Source organism: Thunnus albacares, chromosome 11 (genome assembly GCF_914725855.1).
Source record: "Thunnus albacares chromosome 11, fThuAlb1.1, whole genome shotgun sequence".
NCBI lineage: Eukaryota > Metazoa > Chordata > Actinopteri > Scombriformes > Scombridae > Thunnus > Thunnus albacares.
This window is the reverse complement of record NC_058116.1, coordinates 14,573,243-14,590,405: the sequence shown is the minus strand read 5'-3', so window position 1 is coordinate 14,590,405 and position 17,163 is coordinate 14,573,243. Positions and strand designations below refer to the sequence as shown.

Genomic DNA, 17,163 nt, shown 5'->3' with positions numbered 1-17,163 from the left:
GTGCTGGCACAAATAACTTCCTGCTGGTTTCCTTGTCGACAGTTAGTGGTGATAATGTGCCAATAAATGTAGCTATACTCTTCCAAAAGGCAGGGAAGAAGAAAGCTGCTTGCCAATTTAAACATGGATTTAAATTAGACCTGTAAGCAAATATATCAGGGTCCAAGCACTCAGATGCAACTAGGAACCCGAAGGTACCGAGCAGAAGTGTCAAGAAGTATGAAGCCCTTTCTAAAGAGGGCTTAAACAGATGGCTTTACACATTTATTTGTACGTCTTGGCAGGCTCAGGAACTCTCCTGCAGCACATACTGCCAAGATCTGACCCTGCCTTGAAGCCCAAGGGAGTGTTGAAGTGTCTGCCTCGGGCATTGTTCCCTGTTATTCACTTGACACTTAATAATAAAAATAAAAAACAAATGTGAATGGTTCTTTTTTTTTACATTTTCCATTCCTGTTCCAATTACATAATATTATGTACAGAAAATATGACCAGGAATTACAAAACACCAAGAGTGTACTCTGTTGAACAATGCAGATTGTAAAATACATTAAAAAAACAATGGTCTTTGGTTAAAAAAAAACAAAAAAACAACTTTCCCTGTAAAATAACTGTTTGTTTATAAGAAAACTCCACAGGGTACCATTAACAACATGATCATAATGAGATGCATAAGGTGATATGAGCCACTCACTTCTGTTGGCACTTCATGGTGGCGTGGTGAAGGCAAAGGCGACAAGCGGATGTTGTGTTGGACCCGACTGTTGTGTTGGACACGACTGTGTTTCCTGGCAGACAGGATGTTGAAGGTCAGTGATATACACTCTGAGCACCCTCTCCTAGACCAAATATGTCAAACGTGTGTGGAGCCCTTTACCTTTCAAACGGGATCTTTTTAAACTCAGACTCCCTTACATAATCCATCACCTGCTTCTGTGTGCGACCACTACAGAGACAAGTACAGGAGAGATAATGATGAGCTGTTCGTGCAAAGCTGTACCAGACTGTTAATGTGATGAGCAGATGCTGCTGTGACTGCAGTCCCGGGAGACTGACAGCAGCTTCATAATGCAAGCACTCACTACCTGAATCTGAAGGAGGAGCCTCGTGTGAACAGCACAGGCTTGGGCTTGGCCTTAGGTTCCTCAAAGAGACGGAAGAAAGCGTGGTACTCCACACAGATCTTCCAGAAGACTTTACAGCAGTCCCTGCTGGCCATCAGAAACTCCAGAGTGTCCTGATATGAGCTCTGGGGAACACATAAAAGACATAACTTACAACACCGACCACTGATGGGTTTTGTATTGTACACAATATGTTTCAGCGAGTTAACTTACATTTAAGTCTGGCCTCAGCTTGATGAGGAAACGTTTCCTCTTGAAGCTCAGTTTACGCACTTTAGACCAATTGAAGGCGTTTATCTTTGTGTGTCCCTGCAATGATGAGAAATTTTATTAACCTTTAACTCAGGCACCTCTTACGCCATCTATCATTAAATCCACCAAGTGTTGCCCCACAAACTAGTGTGACTAACCTGAAAGACCAGAACACCTGTGTGTGCCACAGCAAGGCTCAGCCTTGAACCTTCGCGGTCCTTGGCAGGGTGGAGGCGAATCCCATACATCTCCAGCCTGCGCGCCACTTCTAGTAACTGATAGTCTGATTCTGCTGGTGTTTGACCTCTAGCAACACAAAACACAACAGTCACAATTTCAAGGATAAGCCTAGGGATACTTTATATTTTACTTATTGTCAACAAATTCCATGAAAAGATCAAAAGCAACAATTCCTTTTGATACTTTAAAACCAGTATTGTCTGCTCAGTGCCACTGGCCTCCATTGTTGTCTGAAAACTATTAAAAATGTATCATTGCACTGTGCGGCAGGTTTCTTCAATACTTTGAACGCAAACAATGTAGTTTATTTGAGTCAATTCCAGACACACCATCCTGCTGCTGCACCAACTGTGTATTAATCCACAGGTGAAAATAGTCCCCAACAAATGTACTACTTACTTTTCTTTGAGTAACATTTGCTAAAAACTACAGTGCCCAGCTGTTTAAGGTAAATACTATGCCTATTTTAAAAGTGAAACTATATATATTTGTGACCTGTTTTTTTAAGGATTTATGTCTTCAGGAGGAACTATTGAGCTCAGTGCAGAGAGTCAGGAACAGAGTAAGGATGTCAGAAAGTCTTGAGAGACAGAGTGACACATTGTTGCTTATGGTGTTTTCATGAGATTTGTTGACAATAATAAAAACTTAGAATAACTCAAGTCTTATCCTTCAATCCATATCGGAAAGGTGTTCTGCAAAAGACTACAGTAGGGTAGGCAGTAGTGAATTAAGATAGCAGAAAAGGGTTAATCTTGCTTCAAGGATTTAACACTTTGACTTGCTCAGTGCAAACTGCAGCCTTCATTATCCTTTCAGCAAATTTTGGACAAATAAATTAAATCCTGGCTCATCATCCTGCTGTGTGTCTCTGAAATTGAGGTGAAATGAGGCATGAGGCATGTCCGAGTGGATTCAGGTTTCTCATATTTATCCGAGCTTTTGGAGAGGTGGTGGAAGGTTGGGGAGGGGTGGCAAAAGCTAACTAACTTTCCAAATTCTTATCAGTGGATAAGCCTTCCTGTTTCCTGTGTGTGGCACTTAATAAGAGATTTAATTCAGCATGGCACCCAGCCAGCAGAACTGCAGCTACAGTTATCAACTACTGTAAGAAAGCCTTAGGGGGAAGGGGCAGAGGAGGGGCAGCCTGTTGAAGGTGGGAATGCTGCGCTTTTATTCCACCTCGCTGTTCTGTATAAACGGTATGGACATGGAGTCAGGGGGCTGAGCTGCTCCATCAATAAGCTGGCTACGGAGGTAGTCACAGAGCTGGATTGACGACTGTGTAAAAGGGAAAGCTGGCACGGCAGGACAAGGAACTGACAGGAAGCTGACGCTGTTATGTTACACGTCACGCCTCTGAATCTGGAACGCCGGCAAAGCTATGGAAAAGCACACGCAGGGGCGGCATTATGTTGGTTTTGTTTGGTTCAGTGTAAAAAAAGCAAAGGTGGCTTAATGACAGATCTTCTGTACGGCTATAATGTAGGATCTCTGTACACAAGAGCCTAAAGAGAGCAGTCGCATCTAATGGAGCTCTTTTCATGTAGCAGCCGCCCACTATGTGTCCATCTCTGGCACGGCCCACTGTAACATAGAGGTGAGACAAGGGTTGGCAAAGCTTTGGCTCGCATTCAAACTTGTGAACTGATGAGGACATTTTGAGGGAGGATGGTGGGAGGGGATTAGGAAGGTTTCCAGTACTCTCAAAAACACACCATTCTTAAACTAGAGGCAGATACTTGGAAAAGTACTGAGTGAAAAGTGCCAAATTCAATAACGAACTTCACTTTATAGAAACTCGTGCTTTAGACACCTGAGAATAGACTCTGAAAAATCAGTGTTTTTTTACCTACAAACTCAGCTGACAATAGCTGTTTGAGTCATTTGGTGGATTGGAGGAAGATTTCAGTATTTAGTGAGGAGCAATACAAGCTGTTGTTGATAGAGCAGTAGACAAACTCATATCCACTTCTCAATATAGAAGCCATGCAACAGCATACAAAGACTGGCTTTTTAAAGTTGATATAAACAAGTGCATGTAATTCTCTGAGAAAGAACCCATTCATTTGATGGCTGCTTTCCTGAATGGGTCACCAGTATAATAAAACTTCCCCCCGGGACATGCACAAGGTCTCAAACAACTTTTCCTGTTCACAGGAAGAGAGAATAGAATAATTTGTGTTCAGCCATGGCTTTAGTGACCTTATGAACAGAGCTAAAAAAAACCTACTACAGGATCCAAGTAATGCCTTATTTTAGGATCGACACAGGACACAGTCTCGAATCAAGGGTACTTCAGGCCCAGCCTGGCAACTCACACATTCTTTGAGTGAAACTCCATGATCTTATCAATCAGGGGCATTTGATCTGGGATGTAGTTATTGTTGAGGAGGTGTGACCGGCACTGGCTCTCCTCGAAGTCCCCAATCTCAGCTGAAAAGTGAGAAAGGAAAAGGTACATGTTATTGTAGTAAAAGCTGTGAAAACAATGTAATAACAGGATGCACCACCATTCTTCCACAAAATATTTCCTAATATGGTGTTTTTGTGACAAAAATTGCACTCTGCTGCATTCCTATTGTATATGCAGACACAAGATTTATATGATCTCCATCAGCGTGCATGTCGTCTTTGATCACTATTGGGAGAGCTCCCATGGTAACAGAAATGTCAGGTTATGAAAATGCACCATGCTGTGCGGTTGCTCTGAAGCAGTTCTGCAAGATTATGTTCAGACATCCGACTGAAAGGTATCCATAGTAACACACAGATAATCAATTCGCAACGGCGCACAGTGTGCTATATGACAATGTTTGATGATAAGCTCTGTGACAGTTATCTGATCAGTTGACTCTTTGGTCTCTTGAGCTAAATGAGGAAACAGTCATGAGTCATGGGACTTACACTGGATAATGTGGGAGACCATCAGTGCGGCACTGCTGTCGTTGCAGGTCAGACGTCCACAAGAAACATCCTGTTTGATCTGGAGGGCAAACAGGTACCTGGAAACAAAACACAGGTGGTTTTCACAGACTCAGAACCTCTGCAGCATCTCAGGAACACCACGTAATGCTGCATTCAAATGTAATGTAATGTATCCAAGAGAATAACTAGAACTGAAATTCTGATTAAATACAGCATACACGGGCTCTTTCAAGGTTATGCAAGACCTTCTTTGACACACAAGAAGTTGGCCTAAGTGCACATTTCGGATTCAGTAATAAATAAGTTAAGTGAAGTAATTTAATAAGTTATTGAACATTAACTGAATGTCATGTGTTATACTGCTGCCTCTCTTGGCTGCAAGCCAGAGCAGGAACCAATATAGTCTTAATAAAAGCTGGTTTAAATGATAAAAAAATATACATTGCTAATATCAACAAGCTTCATGAACACAGTATACACAGTATATACACAACTGTGGCAGAGGGACATGACTTTCTTTATGCCCAATATATCTGCACTTTGACTGTGAAAACATCCAAGTCATGAGCCTGTTCTGCAACGAGGAAACACAAACCAGAAAATCATTAATTCCACACTAATCTCCAGAGATCTAAATCAGAAATGTGGCAGCCATGACATATGAATTGCATAGCTCTGGAGGGAATAAATCTTTTGGGAATCGGAGCACATGTTTCATTTATGCCTCCACAATCGCTTTCCGTCACGGCTGAGGTCATTTACATAGACTTATTGTTGATACAGTACATGCGGAGTCAAATGCAAACTGGAAGACAAACATGATGTAGAGATGAAAGGGGTTTAATTATGTGGAGAGGAGCTCACCTCGTCAGCTCCTCCATTAGCTGAGCATGGTCTGGAGGAAAGAACTTCACAGCAAACCTCAGGATTGTGTGCTTCGGTCCTGTGTGGGATAGATGAGTTTTGTAAAAACACGAAATAGATCTGCTGTAGTGGACTTTGCTTGGTTGCAAATTACACAGTGTATTTCCTCTTGAAAGAGAGAGTCACGTGGATCATACTGTGAAAGTACTCTTAACTGATTTGATGGCTGTTTTCTCCGAGACATTCAAAGAGAAAGCTCTGCTAAAAGAAAACGTAACAGTAAACCATTTTGAAACACTTACGTCTGAGCTGCTTGATAATGGGCTTGATATGGTCTACCCAAACCTGTGGAAAAGAGAAAAGCATCAATGTGTAGCTCATCTAAACAAAACAAAATTCTGAGATTTAAAAGATTTGCCTTTCATTTTCTTTCCTCACTCACCATCATCTTTTGATGGTTCTGAAACTCCAGGCCGAAGTAGTCACCCTCGATAAGGTTCATGTGGGAGCACACCAGGTCAAACAGCACCTTGCCTGAGGCTTTTTGCTGTGAATGAGAGGATAAAATAAACAAATAATGTTGATTAAAATAACACTCACCTGGGTTTTTATGACCATGTACAGTAACTATTCCTGTTTTCAATCTGAACAGGGCTGTAGTCAACCAAAGAAAATCTTGGTCGACTGAAATCGTACATAATCTTCAACTAATCGATTAGTCGTGGGGGTTCGTTGATATTATTACAGAAGAAACACTGATTCAGTACACATTCAGTACGTTCAGTAAACATTGAGTACAGTTAGACCCAGCAGTCTAAATTAGGTTGGGGGAGTTCAAAGTTGTGAAAACAACGGGGGTGTTTTGAATACAGGAAATAATGGGTTAATCCTGGAAGGCTACTGATGTAGCACTTTTCTTCTTCTGAAAGTAACACAGAGATTATTCGACCAATGAGAATTTGGTCGGACTAGAGCATATCGACCAACTAGTCGACCAGGAGATATTTATGTAAATGAAAGACAACCAAACTCCAGGACACCCCAATGACGAAGAGCAGCCAGAAACAAAACAGAGCTCTACTTTGTAGACCTTTCAAACTCCCTGTCACCCAAATAGATGACAACTCTAAATCCCATCCTGGCCCTCAAGGGCTCAGTTGGCCACTAAAAAGCCTCCATCGTACCTGCTGCAGCTAAAGGCAGATTGATCTGTGATTTCAGTGTCATTGCTGTCAACGATGATGGACTGACGGCCTTTGAGGCTGTTACAGTATCAGGATGGGGAAAGAGACTCCCTGATCACCCCCATCCTCCCCCCACCCCACATACAGTACACACATACACTTGAAGACTGATTTAACCGCCCACTTTCTGACAAATAATTGCACTGTGACCACACACAAACCTTAAAAAGCCACCGCATCTTTGGATGCAGAGTAACTTTCCCATGTAAGGTCAAATAAATGTCAGGGATTTCCACAGAAACATTTCTTCTGTTGTGCACGCTGTAAAGACACACAGAGCTCTGTCAGGCACACAACGAGAGAGTTTCTGCCTGGCTGCTTCCTCGTGACTGGTTTGCACCAGTGCAGAGCGTATCACAGCTACAGAATGTGAGTGTTTATAGTAGCAGTTCCCCCTGGCTTGGATAATGATCCAGAGCTGCGTCTGAGTATGTTTATAGGGATCAGTGTCTCCTCTACTTCTACACAAAAGGACAGTGGGTTGCTAAGGCACAAGTTACTTAAAGAATCCCCTTCATACAGCTGAGCCGAGTTAACATCCTACCAAATAAAGGGTTCGCCCGCCTGTGAATCAATGCAGTGTTTTAAAGGCAAAGAATGACACTGTCTGTGTTCCTATTAACGCTTGGAGAATAAAAACTTAAGCTCTACCAGCTTAGTGAGAGGGTTTACACTTCCACAACCGCATCCATAATCTTCCCCAAACAAGCTCCCCCCTCCTTTCACTGCTCCTCCTCTGTGACAGTCCTTCCTGTGAGAAGCGCTACTACTGTGTCTCTCTCCAGGCTGCCTCATGCAGTGCAGAGGGCATCCTACCACTGAGGACCAGCTGTTTCCATATGGTGATGAAGCTGATGAGGGAGTCCTCAAGGAGGCTGGAGGGAAAAAAAACATACCCTTCCCGTACACACACACACATTGCTTCCTAATGGACTTCTGCAGCCAGCAGGTCGAAACAGCCCCTGAATGAATTATATGTCTCATGTTTTCTGCACCGATGTGGACAAATGTGCTCTGTAGAGGCTCCAGAAACAGCAGAGAAAAGTGAGCTGAGTACAGTGAGGGCTAAAGAGTGTGTCTATCTCACTGGAGCACTCTAATATCCAGCCTTATAAATCTGCTGTCAGTGTAAAATGACCATGAGCCAAGCAGAGATGGGTAAGGCAGAGGCTGATTAGAGCCGGGCAGCGCTTGATTAAATGCAGCTGTTGCACCCCGGAGTTATGGTGCTGCCATTTGACACTGCTGTAGCCGACACAATAAGACCGCTGTCGTTAATGAAGCACAAGTCGCTGAGATTGAATGTCATCATGACGCAGGCACTCAGAGGACACTATGTAACACAGTGTTCGCTCTAAAGTCGCTGAAGTCTAGTTGCAATAATGTAATGATGGAACCTGACATAAGAGCAACTTGTCTTACACAACTGGTCACGACTGATTACAGACCCAAACATGTTCAGGTGATGTAATACACACTGCATGAGACGTTTGGACACTCAAACATCCCATACGTGATTGTTGAATATCTCATTACAAAACCATGTGTATTAATTTGCTGCTACAACAACCTCCACTCTTCTGGGAAGGCTTTCCACAAGATTTTGGAACCTGTTGCTCCTATTCAGCCACAAGCGCATTACTGAGGTCAGGTACTGATTTTGGCCGATAAGGCCTGGCTCACAGTCAACTCTCCAGTTCTTCCCAAAGGTGTTGTGGTGATGCACCCAAATTGAAAAGAACATATTTTTATGGGGCTTGTTTTGAGCACACAGCAATTGTCATGTTGAAACAGAAAAGGAAGCTCCAAACTGAAGCTCTAAAATATCATTGTACTCTGTAGCATTACGATTGACCTTAATTTGGACCAAAGGAGCCAAAAGTTCCAGACCTAAATCACACAAAAGTATGTAGACAGAGTGTCCACTTGGCCAGCTACAGATGACTGCATTCATTTAAAGACTCAGCTGTCTCAGTGCTAGCTCATTTCTGTGTGTTTTTTCGTTGCCGTGTAGTTAAAGTTTACAGTCAGGGTGTCACAAAATAGCACACTTTACTGGTGATAATGCCTAACAGCTGTATGATACTATCATTAGTTTCTTTGCTGACTTAACTGCCAAATGTTGTCAAAAACCATGCTAAGACAACCAAGCTAGCAGACATGTAAGGTTTAGCAGTGCTTTGAGCAAAATGCTAATGTCAGCTTGCGAACTTACTCATGAAAATATTAATGCTAATGTTTAGCAGATAAAATGTTTACCATCTTCAGTGGTAGTTAATCATGTTAGCATGCTAATATTGGCTAATTAGTACTAAACACAAAGTACAGCTGAGGCTGACAGGAATGGGATTAGTTTTGCCATTGAAATTTTGCCATATTTATATGATGAAAAATTGTTGGTCATAAATCAAAGTAGTGGAGAAATTGAAATTTTAAGCTTATGATGGCACAAGATGAAAATGATATCACACAAGTTATTACAACTCATCCTGTAGGGGAATATTAATATTAAAATCTGTACCAATTTTCATGGTAATCCATCCAATAATTGTTGGGATATTTCAGACTGGACAAATTCCAGACCAACCAACCAACCAACACTGCCATTCCTAGCTTGAAACTTCACCTCAGAAAGATGGTTTATTGTTAATTCTACCTTGTTGAACCTTTGAAAATACTTACTATAAAAACAACTTTTTACAGTATACTCCCTATTCATCTAGACTCTAAACTGCTCTATAACAATCAATACAAAAATCTGTTTTCAAATCACCCACCATGACAACCGTGTAAAAATACGCAAACTGTAAAATCTGATGTTATTTATCTGCCTGTGGACGATTACACAGTTGTGTGCAAATACAAGACTGTGTACACAAAGCAGAGACTTTGACTTCTTAACCCCGCCACACAGCCGAAAACATGCTTCTCCATACATGTCGTTCGGCCTTTACCCCAGCGGAAAGGTTACAATCTTAAGGAAACACCATGCTCAGCAGCTGACATTTCTTTCATCATCCACAATGCCAAGAAAATGCCACCAATCTCCCTTTTTATGACCTCTATCTATGAAAGCGCCGGAGCTAGTTTGCATAGGGGCAGCCAATTCCCGAGTGAGACGATGCATCCTGATTCAGCGGTCTCAGTTCCAGGCCAGACGTGCAAGAAGAGGCTGTCTGGGCTCATTAGGTTTCAATATAGGCTCATAGGATGCTACCACTGTTTACATGTGTATGAGCCCTAGCATGCTCGCATCGCTACACCGACCTCCACATGCTCCAGCTGACAGCGGAAGGCTAAATAAAGATGACAGCGATGTCTGCACACATGTCCGCTTCGGTTTCCACTTCAGGGTAGACCAAATAACCCCACCCCCCTCAACCCCCACCTCTTGTTAGTAAGCTCCTGTCAGCAAAAAACATATAAAGGTCAGGTGTAAAGTAGGCTTGTGTTCCCTCCACTGTTCCCCTCCAGGAGTTGTTGGTATGGTCCACTTCACCCACAATGAGCCAGGCCAGGCAGTGCTTACAGTCCTGGGGTCGTGGGGGGTGGGTGGCATGGGTGGTAAACAGACTGCCAATGCCTTTAGGCTCCAGATAGGCAGACAGAACAAAGGGAATCGTGCCCAGTTGAGTCTTTGTAGTGGTGCACTGGAGGAGTTAATGATGGCATTCGAGCCAACTGCTCAGCCACTGTTGGACTGGATATCAGCAGGGATTTAAAGGTTTAACAATTTGACTTGATTTTGTGTTTTCATTCATCTTGGGTCCGGTGGCCCCCGTGGGTTCTGTTGTACTTTGACAGATAATGGAGCAGTCATCTTTCAGTGGGAGGTTTTCAGTGGTGATATTCAGCCACATCAGAGGAAGCTGATCGAGGTCAAAGATGAAAGAGACTGTGTGATTTTAAAGAAGGGAATACGCAAATGGAGAAGTGGGAAAAGGTCATTTTTAGAGATCCTACTTTCTGCAGTACTCATCTGATAAGACGGCAAATAGGCTTAGCAAAATATTGATGTGTTGACTCATGAAGCGATATCAAAAACATTCTGGGACTGACTTTTGGAGGCCAAAAAGTTACTTGAGGAGATGCAGTTTCACCGGTCAAAACTTCTGCATTGCAGCAGCAGTGGCAGCGGAAAACCTCGGGAATGATTTTAGATACTTTTAAGTTAACCAAGGCTCTTCTGCTGGGCTGAGATTACAGAACTGCTTACAGTACAGTAGCAAGCAGATACATTCTCACACAGTATCATCCTGGTGCTGTTATTAAAAATATATGTGACCGCCTGTCCCATACTCCCATTGGTTCTGTCGCATTAAAGCAGAAGCACAGCTATTTAAAATATCTTACAGAACATGCAGGCATCTTTGCATGTGTTGTGGTGTGTGCAAGTGTAAGTGAGTGTGTGTGTGTTTGTGTGTGTGTGTGTGTGTGTGCCTGAGCAGGTATATGCACTGTAAGGGAAGGGTAGGACAGAGAGGTCAGTGGCAGCTAAACCTCATTGAGATTCAGGTCATGTGCTGCAGAGGTTCCCAGGGTGATTCGACTACAGCGGGAAGCTGACAAAGAGAGAACGGTGGAGGGAGGCAAACCTACTGCTAATCCTGTCAAATTACCTGCACGCTCTCACAGCACATATGGATGTGTGACCACGCATATGTTTGTAGTAGCGTGTGCTCGTAATTAGGACAGCTTTACTGTCATTATACTTAGAGGAAAACAAAGTATCAACATTCCTCCTGCTTTTCAGTCCTTTGTTTTTTTTTCTTCCCAAGCTGTAGATAAAAAAAAACAACAACAACAACAAAAAAAAAAATGAATGGAAAAGTGATGATTGGGCTGCCACAGCTGTCAGAGTCATTCTGTCACAGCAGTCCAGCCTCCAGGCCCCGAGAGGACAACCATGAAAATAATGTCCCCTGCATTCAATAGGGGTTGAGGCTTAGATGGAGGTAGCAACCCTCAACAGTCACCGCCTCCTCCTCCTCCCTTCTCGGGACAATTTTTCCCCCCACTTTGCCCGTCTGCCCTCCTAGGAGCCTGCTGCTGCTAGATACATATTGCTTTGCATAAAGAATAATTAAGTGTCCCGTAGTAACCGCTGTGCTGTTGAATACCAGCGCAGAGCTCTGAGTGGGGACCTCCCACTGTTATTCAGAGCATCATAAATCAGAAGACAGATCTAAAAGTTGTGGGTTTGCATTGTTAGTGGAGACAGTAACAAAGCAGCCGCAGCAGCAGAGATTCAAACAAACATGCCAACATGTCTGCAAAATACTAAGTTAAGCTATTATGTTAAACATACACTGATGTAAGACATCACAAAATGCTTTCATGCCTGAGCTCAACTTGGAGAATCATTAAAATAAGCAGAGGGCAAGAGGGGGTTTTAAGGCAGCTGGAATTACCAAAAAGATTGGCCTCTTTTTTCCCTTCATCTGCCTGAATCCTTTTCAGAGCGCTTCAAATTTTGGACCCATGCTGAGATTAGTCTCCACAAGCAGCCCCTTCCCAGAGCGGGGGATTACTGTCACTCAGGGGGAGGATGCATCACTTCACATTTAGGCAGAGAATCCACGTTTAGTTTAGCTAGATAAAGGCAGACTGAGGAACTGCATAATACATGTTAAACTCCTATTACCATATAACCATAGGAGATATTCAAGAAAGAAATGAAGTTTTGTTCCAGATTGAAAGTTAATATCAAGTTATGTCAAGTATTTTGTTTCTATATTCTTTTTTTATTTCATGGATCTATTCAATCACCTGATGAGCCGCATGTAACAAGTTTCTGAAATCAACATATTTCATTTTGACATTTGTGGCGAATAAACTGAGGGGAAACTAATATAGCAAGCAGCTGCAACTACGGTTTTCATCTGCATGTGTGATCTCCACCACCTGCCGTATTACAAAACAGCGAATTCCCTCATGCAGCTGTGAATACTGTAGAGCATAGTAACTGTGAAAGTGAAGGCAATCAATAGGTTAATTAAGAGATTAATTAAGTCTAACTGTGAAAGGCAACTCCCACAAGGTCAGGCCAAGAAGGAGACAAGTCTTTCATATATTATTTGAATACAAAAAACATGTTAAAGAGGTAATTCTTCAGGTCAGATGGCATCACGACAGAATACATCAGAGAGCTAATTAAAGAGATTATCAAGTGGGCTACACAGTTTAAAGTAACATCAGGTATGGGCAGTATAGCAGGCGGATGTTTAATGTGTGTACAAATGCACCATGAGGTTAATCTGAGAAATAAACAGCCCAACTCTCAAACGGACATAAAAATCAGGACCTGGAGGAAAAACTGAGTGAAAAACAAGAACAGCTTCCATAATGGCACTCAGTCCACATCAGTCCTCTGCATAACAAGCTGGAAGAACTACAAACCTGAAAAAGTCACATTTCCAATTCACAATTTATCACAGTCCACCAAGTCCAAGCCCAAACCAAGCAGGGCTGCCTTCCAGTTCCATGCACCTATTCCCAGTAAACACAGCCAGTACACAGCAGGATCATTTACGTCTCCACTGAGTGTGCCACTTCTTCTCAGATCTAAATTTTAGATGAGCTGTGGAACCGTAAGCTGAAATCTACGTGTCTATTTTTGGGTGGGCACGTGTTTCTAACCCCACTGTTTCAATATTTAGTTTGCTAATGTGCAATCTTATTAAGTATGAACAGTGTTGGAGCTGTAAGACAACATCAGAAATCTCAAATTAACAGGAGATAAGTTTAAGAGGCAGACCAACAGCTGTTGCATCAGTAATCTGGGCACTGGCTTAGACAGATGAGAGGTTGGCCAAGCCTCAAACCCGGACAAATTTATCAGATACGAAACAGATGGGACACTTTCTTGTGGAAAAATTAATATCCAAGGTATGTTAATTAAGTATAAGTTAATGTGTCACCCTGCCTGTAAGCAGCAGCATGCTAATACTGGAACATGCACACTGATCTACATAATCACTGTGATGCTGCGAGATCAGGAAAAAGTAATATTATGGGATGTTATTAAGATATGGCGCACAAGCAATGGCATAATTAATATGGATTTAGATCCTGGCTTGGCAAATTCACAGCCAAAGTCAACAATAATCCTAATGTACAATAACAGTCAAAAGTTTGGACACACGTTCTCATTCAAGTGAATGGGAAAGTGTGTCTAAACTTTTGACTGGTGCTGTATACAAATGAAAAGATACTGTAAAAGCTGCAACAAACTAAAGAATCAAAACAACAGAGAGTTCAAGTAGGACTGAATTGGGTTATATGATGATTTATATACTGTACCAGACATTTTGCCATATGGTTTACACTGAAGTAGCTATCTCTTTAATATGATTGGTCGGGTTAGGTCATTGTGGGCAGTGCTGCAAATTAACGAGCAGGACTGCTTTGTGGCAATATGGGATTTGATGTTTTTTTTGCATCTGTGTGATGACATCCCTCCATTAGTCATGTAGCTACATTAGCCAAAAACAGACTGTTTGGTTATTTATCCTTCAACAGTTTCTCTTTTGATTTGCCAGACGATTCTCTGTATAGATATGACAAAATACATCAATATTGCAACATAAAGCCACTGAGGCTGCAACTAATGATTACTTTCATGATTGATTAATTTGCAGACTACTTTCCAGATGAATCGATTACTTATTTTTTCTATAAAATGTCAGAAAATAATTTAAGATCGCCATTATAGGGCGCCCTCGCCTCAAGGTTAATGTGCCAACCATGAACCACAACTTTCCCAGTTTGAGTCCAGCTGCGGTACTTCATTGCATGTAATTCCCAGTTTCTCTCCCCCCTATTCCATCTATAAAAATGCCCATTAACATTTCTCAGAGCCCAAGGTTGAATGTTCAAACTGCTTGTTTTCTTTGACCAACAGTCCAAAACCTAAATATATACAATCTACTCTGGCAAAGAAAAGCATCAAACTCTCCCAACAAAACTTTGGCATTCTTGCTTAAAAAATGACTGAAACAATTCATTATCAAAATAGTTGCCTGTCAATTGACTAATGGATTAATCAACTAATTATTTTGGCTCTAAAGTCTACCATCCATGAGAGATAATTGAATCCACCACTCCTAATTAGGGCTGAAACTAATGATTATTTCAATTACTGATGAATTATTTCTTCCATTTATTTGATTAATCACAGTCTGACTCATATTGATAAATCAGTTAGGTTCAATACAGTAAACTGACATTTCACAAGACATTTGATGAGTAAGATGAAGATTAATGCGCAGTGTCGGTTTTCAACTGCTGCAGTGCCAGAGAAAAGCCTTTTACTGACTGACAACATCACTCATGATTTAGCACTGTGGGAACCAACTACTGTCCAGAGACAAAGTGTGGCATCAACACAGCCTGAATCAAAGTCTGGGAGAGCAGCTTTCTGCCTCGCCACCTCACTCCAGACCACCGCAGGTTTTATGAGTGGGACACACTGTGAAGAAGATGAGACTAGGGAGTCTGGGTGGTGTTAAAAGAGATTTTTTTCCAGGGTTGGTAGCAGGAAAAGTCTCTTGAGGAATGTGTCAGTACTGTCCCGCCGCATTTTCCTTCCCTTCCCCATAATCTCCACCAGTAATAAATAATGACAGCTGCACATGCTGCTTTACTGGTGAGGCCAATCAATTGGCTTCCTTGAGATTAGCCTTAAACTACTTAGCCCTCTGCGCAGCAAATCCAGAGGGCCTCGGCCCTGTGATGTAGAGTAAGTTACTGTAGTGATGATAGCGGTTGTGACTTGAGCTTTATCAAACATGGCTGAATTCCATCCCACTTTCTGATGTACTGTACAGCAACAATCTTCAACAACACACCGTCCACGCAGTCTGAAAGCCTCCTTACAAACAGACCAAGCATAGGCTAATTCTTTGTTTTAAAAAGTAGTTTAGTCGGTAGCTGCAAAAACACTCCAGGGATCCTCAGAGGCCAAAAATCCATAAATCAAAGATCATATTTAAGCATTTTATTGTATTTACAGTGAGCCTCTAATTATCATTTGGCCAGTGCGGGGGAGTATGCTGGGATTTCCCTGTCAGAGTATAGTTGACCTTAGGGCACGCAGATGTAGAGACAAGAGCTTCAGACCATGGCTGCACTTCCTGTCGACAAGGATTAAGGTCAACAGCCAGGAAAGCACTTTCTGTTTGAAACAACCGCCGCTGATGTGTACAGTAAGACGCCGACTGAATTTTAATTATGAGTTCATTAGACTGTAGAAACTAGTGTCTTAGTGTCTCTGGGCACACACCGGATGAGACAGCAAAAAACACATTAATGAGACACACACATACACAGCCACCGTATTGATGCTCCAATCGAGACAGATTTGTACTTCTGAGACTTTTTTGAGGCCACGGTGACCAATGCTTGGCTCCAATCAATGGCACCCAGCTATAAAAGGCTCTTCCTTCACTTCCACCTCTCTCTCTCTCTCCAATAGCTGTCAAGACATTTAACTCAAAACCACAAATGTCAACCTCGTGGTGGCACTAAAGGGAAAAGTTAAGATCACAAAAATCAGTGGCATTCATCTGGGAACCATGACTGTCTGTATAAAAATGAGATGATTTCATAAAAAATATCTCACTTTGTGTTGCTGTTGTGTTTTTCCTCTGTTTGGTTCGACTGCAGTTTGACATAGAAGAGGTGTCGACGTATGTGTGCAACTGAGCGGCACTCAAGTAAAGCACTAAGCTTGATGGTACAGTAGGAGACTTGCATTGAGAAATATAGGGTTCAGAAACATTCTGAGGCACTTACCTGAACGGTTTGGTGCAGATGCCAAGTAATTTTGACACTTAACATTCAGTGCAGCATTATACATCACATTTTAATGCAGCACAGTTTTAACCTTCAGCCCTCTGCGAGAAACAACCTGCAGCAAGAAAATTAGCACCCGTTTTCCACTGCATGACAAATGCGGACGCTGTCCTGGGGTGAAATCTCACATTTAAGGTTGTCGGTGGAGAACTGGGGCACAAACACCAGGCGGCAAACAAATGCAAGATAGGCGCAGCCTCAACGAAGGCAGCTGTTGCTCCATGTCTGCAGGCCACTGGGTCCAGACGGAATTTAGGCCTCTGTGACTACAGAATACCAATTCCTCTCCACTGGTAGACAGAGCAAGACCAGTAACCATGGCAACATAAGAAAAATGTGATTCCTAATCTCTGAGGGAAAAAAAATGTATATATATACATATATATTTATATATACATATATATACATGTGTGTGTGTATATATAGTGGAATCATCTGGAGCAGGATGGAAACATGTGTTTAAGACTAAATAGTGAGTAATTATCTCCACATAAATGTTGCCATTTTAATCATTATATATGTGTGCTCTGCATTTAGTGGCAGAGTGTTTAGCTCCATTTCTCCGTCTGATAACGTTATAATTAAATGTGACCATAACCAAGGTTTTTGGAAGCTAAAATACATAGGGTGCAAACACCACACCCTGTTCAAGGCTT

The 17,163-nt window shown here is 42.1% G+C and overlaps 1 protein-coding gene across 1 annotated transcript in view; it reads right to left on the bottom strand.

Annotated features, from left to right (window-relative positions):
* The window catches only part of LOC122992155 (FERM, ARHGEF and pleckstrin domain-containing protein 1-like), a 51,132-nt gene that overhangs the window by 16,013 nt on the left and 17,956 nt on the right, over positions 1–17,163 (bottom strand). Inside the window, exons 3-12 of the mRNA XM_044365797.1 lie at positions 5,851–5,955; positions 5,711–5,753; positions 5,409–5,487; positions 4,524–4,621; positions 3,938–4,052; positions 1,535–1,682; positions 1,338–1,433; positions 1,086–1,249; positions 878–946; positions 695–788 (exon numbers count right to left, since the gene is read on the bottom strand). Of these exons, the coding sequence (XP_044221732.1) occupies positions 695–788; positions 878–946; positions 1,086–1,249; positions 1,338–1,433; positions 1,535–1,682; positions 3,938–4,052; positions 4,524–4,621; positions 5,409–5,487; positions 5,711–5,753; positions 5,851–5,955 (1,011 nt within the window). The remainder of the gene's footprint in view (positions 1–694; positions 789–877; positions 947–1,085; positions 1,250–1,337; positions 1,434–1,534; positions 1,683–3,937; positions 4,053–4,523; positions 4,622–5,408; positions 5,488–5,710; positions 5,754–5,850; positions 5,956–17,163) is intronic.